At 35.7% G+C, this 8,875-nt stretch overlaps 1 protein-coding gene across 3 annotated transcripts; it reads left to right on the top strand.

Annotated features, from left to right (window-relative positions):
- The first annotated feature begins 663 nt into the window (after positions 1–663).
- LOC147860606 (calcium-dependent protein kinase 28-like) lies at positions 664–6,454 on the top strand. 3 transcript variants are annotated; one of them, XM_087324498.1, is made up of 12 exons: positions 664–1,686; positions 2,686–2,816; positions 2,909–2,950; positions 3,425–3,536; positions 3,621–3,699; positions 3,815–3,984; positions 4,063–4,189; positions 4,273–4,388; positions 4,482–4,589; positions 4,908–4,970; positions 5,062–5,235; positions 5,811–6,454. In XM_087324498.1, the coding sequence occupies exons 1-12, from the start codon at positions 1,408–1,410 to the stop codon at positions 5,919–5,921; spliced, it is 1,512 nt and encodes a 503-aa protein (XP_087180624.1). In that variant the 5' UTR covers positions 664–1,407; the 3' UTR covers positions 5,922–6,454. The 3 variants fall into 3 exon arrangements, with proteins under 3 accessions (XP_087180624.1, XP_087180623.1, XP_087180625.1); XM_087324497.1 differs by having other exon boundaries at positions 5,808–6,454; XM_087324499.1 differs by lacking the exon at positions 4,482–4,589 and having other exon boundaries at positions 5,808–6,454.
- The last annotated feature ends 2,421 nt before the right edge of the window (positions 6,455–8,875 follow it).

The raw sequence follows: 8,875 nt of genomic DNA, 5'->3' as shown, positions 1-8,875 counted from the left end.
AGGGTATTATTCGAAATACGGGAAAACGACAATGTGTAAAGAGACTGGTAGGGGTATTACTCGAAATACGGGAAAACGACATGTGTAAAGAGATTGGTAGGGGTATTATTCGAAATATGGGAAAACGACACGTGTAGAGAAATTAGTAGGGGTATTATTCGAAATATGGAATTGAACAAAGGCTATGTGTGTGTGTGGGGGGGGGGGGGGGGGGGGGATAGGACACGTATCTAGAGATTAGTAGGGGTATTATTCGAAATACGGGAAAATCAAACAAACGATACGTCTTTTTGAGGAGGGTAGGGCACGTGTGTAGAGACTGGTAGGGGTATTATTCGAAATTATGGAAAACCTAAAAAAGACACGTGTTTTTTTTTTCTTCCTGCTCTGTTCTTTACTCTGTTCCTTCTTCCATTGGCTATGGCGGAAACGCGTTTCTTCTGCTTCCCGTTTCGCCTTTCATCTCGCTTTTCGTCCGTTTCCTTCTCCTTCTCCGTCCGTCCCTTCGCAGCACCTTCTTCCTGCGCTGTCTTTCCTGTTTCCATTAAATCACGCCATCACCATCGCCATCGCCATCGCTACCTCTCCCTATCCCCCATCTAACTTCCATCTCAAGATATTATCTTCTTCAGAACCGATCATCGCGTTGGGCACGCATATATATATATATATATATATATATGCATTCATATTTATATCAGGTTTGAGATCCTTCACGCCAAGTCTTTCTGGCTGTTTTTTAGCAGGAAAAAGTGTTCCCTCCGTTTCTGAATGAAATTGGGAAGATTTAAAGTTAGATCAAGCCAACGTTTCTGCTATTCTACAACAAGCATTGGTGGTTTTGTTTCTTTCAGGAAACTCTAATCCATTCTCAAGAAAAGAGAGAATATTCATAGCTGGATAACCAAAGCTGCGATCAGAAACTTTGTGCAAACTGTCATTATCTTGTTCTGAGATACAAAGAGAAAAAAGCCCTTCAGTTTTTGGAGAGAATTTTATCCGTTTCTAAAAGAAAAAGAGAGAGTTTGTAGTTAGATTAATCGAGCTCGCATCAGAAACGTTTGATCAAATAGATTAAGTTTTTAATTCTGGGATATACACACAAGCCTTCTGATTTCTACAGAACCCTGTATCAGTTTACAGTGGAAGAGAGGAGATTTATATGCAGAATTGAACATCAGCGATTCATCTATTTGTAATCAGATTAATCGAGCTTGAACAGAAACGTTTGTATAGACAGCCATATTAAAAATCAGTTCTTCTATCCAGAGAACACATCTGATTTTTACAGAGCCCCCGATCAGTTTCTAAGAAAGAGAAAAAAATTTATACACAGATTATCAATTTGTTGTTGAATAAAGTCTCATCTGTTTCTCTTCCACATTGTACATATATACATAGCTAGCTATGGGAGCTTGTGCATCCATTCCTGAACAGAAACCTGATGGAAATCAGAAGATCAAGAAAGATCAAGTCAAACCTGATTCCCCTCATCCTAAGTCCAAGTTCAAGAATGACATATTTTTACCCTTGGGAAAGACAACCGAGTTTGGATATCCTACTAATTTTAAGAAAAGGTACAGACAAGGGAAGCTTCTTGGCCATGGCCAGTTTGGCTACACTTATGTGGCCATCGAAATTTCAAGTGGAGAAAAATTTGCTGTCAAAACGATTGAAAAGAAGAAGGTGCGTCTCTTTCTTCTGGATGTGAATTTCAATTCCATAGAATGATGTAATCCAGTGTCAAGAAAACCTAAAGAAAATGATCGTATTTTAAGACATGAAAATTGATTTTGTAAGGCAATGCCTGTTGATTTCTTTTGGAGGTTTTTGGTCTTCCTACACTTGCAATATTTGAGAATCGCCTTCAAAATTTTGAAGTTGAACTTACTTATACCCTCCAAAATTTGTTTTTCTTTAAAATAAAAACATTCTTGACGCTGTGAGAAGATTTTATCTTGATTGGGATCTGAATCCCACCTAGTCAATAAGCCTTGAAGCACTGTGAGGATATGGGTTCCTAGTTAAAGAGTTTAGGCATGGGGCTTTGCCAATCCTGGCTTCTTCATGCCAATAAGAAAGGAAGGCTGAATGAAGAACTTCAGAATTCAAGATATGTGTTGATTAAAAAACTTTCGAAAAAAATAGATCAAGGTCATGGGCAATGTTCTATTTTAACGTGGACCTACAATGTATGTGAATTGAATGAAGTATATTGCCTATCATTTGCTGATTTGAGCCATGCTGCTTTTGATATGGATGCCAATGGATGAAAAACATGTAATATAAGCATACCTTCATAGGGTTCAGGGTTCTTTAATAGGCTCTAATATAGTCAAGCATATGTTGTGAGCATTTTGGGATATCAATCGTTCATCATTCCCTCAATAAAACTTCTATACATAATACCAGTAGTCATACTATCATACTCATTAGCTATCTCCTCATTTTTTTATCAAACTCTCTCTCTAATAGCTCGCAATTGTGATTCTTCCAGTTACATTAGAGCATCAATAATAATCTGTGGAAATGTCATCCTAAATCAACCTCTTCTGTTCACAGCATGCCATGTCTGATCATAGGGTCAATCTACACCATACTATTCTTCTTGATCTCAATCATTCTTCTGATATGTTTCGTTTATGCAATGATGTTTCTGATAATGGTTAGGTTATGTTTTTTTAGATGCATCTGCCTATAGCAGTGGAGGATGTGAAGAGAGAAGTGAAGATTATGAGTGGTTTATCTGGGCACGAGAATGTGGTACAATTTTATGAAGCGTTTGAAGATGCTGACTACGTTTATATAGTTATGGAGTAAGATTGAGCGACTTATTTGTGCAATCTTAGAATGCAGGATTTCCACATTTGTTTGTTCGTTAATTTGTTTGTGTTTTTTTTATCTGCAGACTCTGTGAAGGGGGAGAGCTTCTTGATAGAATACTTTCCAAGTATAAATCTCTATAATAAAAATTTAATATTTTAATTACATGCATAAAGTATTAAATTTAAGTAAGATTTGTTTTTGGCATATGTTGTTTCTGAAGGATTACTGTCTTCATGGGAGATGTACATTTGTATTTCCCTGTGATGCTTTCTAATTCCTGCTTAATGAGTAGATACTTTAAAGTATATGTGGCTACTATGTCTTTGTGGGAGACGTATGTTGTATTTCCCTGCAATGCTTTCTAATTTCCCCAGTTTATATATCGATACTTTTAAAGGTTACATGTTCGGAGGGTTGAAGATATCCTTTTTCAGCTGTTTGAATAATTAGACCAATACCATTAAGTAAACTTTACTGGTGAATAATAAGTATGATTCAATGTAATGAATAATAAATATTATATGTTTTTCATTTGACCTTGCAATGCCTTGAATAATAATTGTGTAAATTACATAGCATAACATGCTTTTATGTGTAGGAAAGATGTACGATATAGTGAAAAAGATGCAGCTAAAATTGTGAGACAAATGCTAAAGGTTGCTGCCTGCTGTCATTTAAAGGGAATTGTACATCGAGATCTTAAGCCTGAAGTATGAGAAAAATTATCACCATTGCCATACAATTTTCGTTTCTCTTTTAGTTATGATTTGAAGCTTAAACTACTTGTCATACAGAATTTTCTCTTTGTATCAGCATGTGAGGATGCCCCGTTGAAGGCCACAGATTTTGGGTTGTCGGATTTCATTCAACCAGGCATTTATTCTTCCGTTTTAGTCAATTGTGATATATTGAATACAATGGACATCACACAATAGTACTATGGGTGGTAATGATTCCTAATGTAAACAACATCCAATATATCTTTCAGGTAAAGCATTCCGCGATGTTGTAGGAAGTCCATATTATGTTGCACCTGAAGTTTTGAAGAGAAAATCTGGCCCAGAGTCTGATGTATGGAGCATTGGAATTATTACGTATATCTTGCTATGTGGCCGACGTCCTTTCTGGGAGAAAACAGAGGATGGAATCTTTAGAGAGGCAAGTCATCTATATAATTTTCTCCAAATTCAGACAATACTGGGTCAATATCATATGTTAAATTAGTTTGGTTTTCAGATTTTAAGAAAGAAGCCAGATTTTCATTCAAAATCGTGGCAAAATATAAGTCCTAGTGCAAAGGACTTCGTTAAGAAATTGCTTGTTAAAGATCCGAAAGCAAGGCTCACTGCTGCTCAAGCATTATGTATGTTTTCTCTTCGAATTCTTAATGATGCATTTGGTGATTCCAGTTAAAAAAATTTAGCAACAATTTCGAAACTTTTGCAGCACATCCTTGGGTCCGTGAAGGTGGGGATGCAGCAGATATCCCATTGGATATATCTGTTCTTTCCAATATGCGCGAATTTGTCAAGTATAGTCGACTAAAACAAATTGCATTGCAGGTAATTATCATCACAATTCTGGAGTGGCATTATGTGTTATTCCTTTCATTTTCATTGTTTCGTTGTCCTGGTACTGAGTAGAATTGTGTATAGGCATTGGCAACCACCCTCAATAATGATGAAATCGCAAATCTACGTGACCAATTTGATACAATTGATATCGATAAAAATGGAAGTATTACACTGGAGGAAATGAGACAGGTTTTAAGAATATCTTCACATTGCTTTGTATTTATTTAATCTCATCTTCGAGCTCACATTTTCTATTAATATATTTATAACCTTGCGTCTATAACGTAACTAGTATGTACCTAAAGTAATCCCTGCCCACCTATAATATGTTCAAGACTTGGACACAATTGTGTCAATATGCAACTCAGCTTATCATTTTGAAAGAAATAAATATCATCCACTCCTATGAAAAATGGCTCGTGCAAAATATCATGAATAGCCATGTAAGTATATTATGCATATTGTCAACAACTGACCTTGATTCTTTAATGCATTGTCTACATGTAGGCACTAAACAAAGACCAGCCTTGGATTTTGAAGGAGTGTAAGGTCTTAGAGATTTTACAAGCGGTAAAACTACGTAGATTCTTTACCTTTTAACTGCAATGTGATACTTTTCCATATTCACTTTTGGAGTTTTCATCCTATTCATGTTTGATAGATGGACAGTAATAAAGATGGACTTGTGGATTTCAAAGAGTTTGTAGCTGCAGCACTGCATGTACATCAGCTAGAGGAGCTTGATGTGGATAAATGGAACCAACGAACTCTCGCTGCATTTCAAATTTTGGATACAGACAGAGATGGATTTATAACTCCAGAAGAAGTTGAAATCGTAAGACTTTTAGGCTTTCCATGTGAATAAGGTTAATAATATCCATGATTGGATTAAAATAGAGAGAAGAACCATACAGAGGTATCTTCACATTGTCACTTTGTTTGTGAGAATCAAGATATACGTTTCCTAGCTCAATGTTTATAGGAGATTCAAGATAATGGTGCTAGCACACATATGTATATATGCATATCTGTTCTCAATGAGCTTCCCTGATGGTTAAGTCATCAACATCGCTTTTGTATGCGTAGGTTTATTATTGATAGCACTTGAAGACATCAAAAATAATGGAACTTGTTGTTTGGTATGCTTTGTTTTTCCATGTGTTGGGCATGTATGCTATACTCCTCATATCTCAATGGTTTATAACGTAAGCACATAAGTGCCCTGATCTAATAGATGTATACTGCTATGTTAATGACATCCTTTCCCTACCAAAAACTAGACAAAATTGAATATGCAGACCTAAAATATGTCACTCTTTCTGCAAAATAATTCTACTTTAGCTGTTGTAATGTCAATAACATAAAGTTTCATTATATATATTTGATTCGAGTTCTTTCTTTGGTCAGCAGCACACTGAATTGAAAGGTTCAATTGGAAACTTGTTTGATGAAGCTGATACCGATAAAGATGGCAGGATCAGCCTTCCCGAATTCCAGAGATTACTGAGACAGGTAAGTTGAATTCAACAGAATACCAAGGTGCTTTAGTAATCTCAATATGATCAATGAAAGGATCAATGGTTAAGCAAGAAGATACAAGGACCAGAAGTACCACAAGGCGCAAAGATTTGGGATGTTTCAAAGTTATAGATCACTTCTGTAGCTATGTGGAATTTCTGAACTAACCAAGTAAATCAAGGTAGTAGTGATGCCTTTCACCTATAATAGAGGAAGGAAGGCTTGTACAGTTTGAGAAGCTCCTATACTTCATTTATTCTATACCAAAAGACAATTGTAAAAAAGAGTTAAATCTTCATTATTATGTCATGATCTTATTCAGGGCAATTGTCGATGCCGTCCCAGTCCTTAAGTATATATAAAGTCGTCTTCTTTGGTTGAAGACCTTACCCAAATAAGCCTAGTTGTTGGCAAATAAATTATGAATGGTAATTTACACTTCTATTGATTGAACTTGATCATTTGTTGGTTGTGGCTTCTTCAATGCACCATAAAGATCCTTGTATTTGGTCCTAAATAGTTCATGATCTTATTATTGATGTCGATTTTTATGTTAATGGTGCATAAAGGTGTGCAATCAACATCTAAGACTTGGGAGTACAAGAAAATAATCAGGCTGTAGAACAACTCAATATGCTTATTGTGGTATTACTAATGAGGTCTTTTATCAACCAAGGCTAAATGAATTTGCATTCTTTTAGTTGTTGTAAGACATTGACTCTTTGTACATTCAAGTTCATGGAGAATGTTCCCAATATGAATATGATTCCTCTTTAATAATAATACACAATGATTTCCTTACTAGTATATTAACATTAATATTTAACTCACATACCTATTGATTTTACTTTTCCTATCATTATAAGGTAGTTAAACTTTGTACTTCTTGATTCTTGGCAATTCCTTAAATGATGGATAACAAAATATGAAGTGAGTTGCAAACTCATAATCTTGCATGGAGGTTGTAGTAGGGCACCTTTGAGTTGCACCTTTCATCTTATAGCTCATTTTAGCAAGTAGTTCACAAAGATCTATAAAGCTTTAGATTGAGTCAAAGACATTCTCTTGTTGCTTGTATTGATATGTGTATAATGTCTTATGTGATTTGCACATCGCTCTTTTTAGGACTAAAGATACTATATTTTAATTATGGGAAGTCATTGAAAAAACACTTGAATTTCACGAAATGGGGTCATTGATGGTGTTGAATTGTTGCGTTTGCAACATTGTGCTAAGATTAGCCAAAAAGGAGGGAGAAATTGGGGGTAAGAATTTGTGGTGCTTACTACCAAAACTTAGGGGACTCCTTAGAGAGTGATTGCAACATGATCTTAGGTTCCTTGTAAGTACCTTGATCAGTAACTGTAGGATATGTTTTTGAACGTTTATGTGCTTATCTTCTTGCCCCTAATGGGATAATGATTCTACAAATTGGAACCAGATCCCATTTCATATTCTCATAGAATATTAGATTCCATTCATTCGATATATGTAAGTAGGCATCATGCTACATTATGGACAACAATGATTACTCAATCAGGACATATACTTGCCTGGCATGCCCTTTATTCAGTGAACATTTAAGCACTTTATTGTCATTGTACTATTATTTCACTAGCATAAAGCAAGCATGAACTCGAAATCATTGCATCGGATATATGTTGGGGTGCATCGCGTGTATTATTATATGTGGCCCATAGGTTAGGATATTATAACATGTGATATTGAAAGGAAAATTTCATTGTATTTGATTGACTTGGTACAGATAAAGGTAACAAACCTTGATGTGCTATGAAAAAACAAAAAACTTTTGATTCGAAACATACACAAAAACATTTCTAAAACTTTCTTGCTATGACTTCTAGCTTAGTATCAAATTCAACTCTTAATACAAGAGATTTAACACAATAGGAGCATAAAATAGATAAAGAAATAGGAGCATAAAATAGATAAAGAGAAAATTTCGCGTCAAGGATGTTCATTTGATGGCAACACAATACTACCCTTACAAAAGGAGTCCATGTTGTCTTCATGAAATTCTTATGTATATCTCAATGGAAATAAGCCAACCAATTCTATTATTTGATAAAGGGAGTACGACAATTGACATGGCCATTAAAGACATTTAGTTGAGAGAGATGCACACAAGAAGTCATCCATCATCAGGTTGAAGTTTCTCTATGGAGCATAAATGACCATAGATAGATATTAAAGGCATTTCAGTTGGGAGATGCGCATTAGTTTGCATACCCAATACTCTCAATGTTTCACACATTGAACCCTTGTATAGATAGAACACGTACACGTTAGCCGATTATCGCCTAGCCAAAAGATGTATTAAAGGGGGAAAACCAAGCGTCCCCCCCCCCCACACACACAATTCCGAGAGAGCAGAGTAATATATATTGAAACATAAGGGATTAAGGTCCTCATCGAGATATATATACATATCCCCCCCACAATTCCGAGAGAGCAGAGTAGTACATATTGAGGCATAAGGGATTAAGGTCCTCATCGAGATATATATACATATCCCCCCCACAATTCCGAGAGAGCAGAGTAGTACATATTGAGGCATAAGGGATTAAGGTCCTCATCGAGATATATATACATATCCCCCCCACAATTCCGAGAGAGCAAAGTAGTACATATTGAGGCATAAGGGATTAAGGTCCTCATCGAGATATATATACATATCCCCCCCACAATTCCGAGAGAGCAGAGTAGTACATATTGAGGCATAAGGGATTAAGGTCCTCATCGAGATATATATATACATATCGATTGGATGTTTGACTTAGAAGATACGATTGATTGATTGAATGAATGAATGAATGAATATGAATGATAGGCACACAAAAGGGCAATGGAGTTGGGGCTTTCAAGCTTAAAACATTCTGAGGAAGAACAGAGAGAAAGAAAAGAAACCCTAGAGTTATTAAAATTCCTCAAAGGAC

This window comes from Azolla caroliniana, unplaced genomic scaffold, assembly GCF_043228905.1.
Source record: "Azolla caroliniana isolate FFs.n. ecotype wild unplaced genomic scaffold, voAzoCaro1.0.p SCAF_9, whole genome shotgun sequence".
NCBI classification, from domain to species: domain Eukaryota; kingdom Viridiplantae; phylum Streptophyta; class Polypodiopsida; order Salviniales; family Salviniaceae; genus Azolla; species Azolla caroliniana.
This window is presented reverse-complemented; position numbering and strand designations above follow the sequence as displayed.

Excerpts from the sequence above, each read along its gene's own strand:
- LOC147860606 (XM_087324497.1), top strand. The coding sequence starts at position 1,408 with ATGGGAGCTTGTGCATCCATTCCTGAACAGAAACCTGATGGAAATCAG. Across the intron at positions 3,985-4,062 it reads AGGATGGAATCTTTAGAGAG|ATTTTAAGAAAGAAGCCAGA; the intron begins GCAAGTCATCTA and ends TTTGGTTTTCAG. Across the intron at positions 4,971-5,061 it reads TCTTAGAGATTTTACAAGCG|ATGGACAGTAATAAAGATGG; the intron begins GTAAAACTACGT and ends CATGTTTGATAG.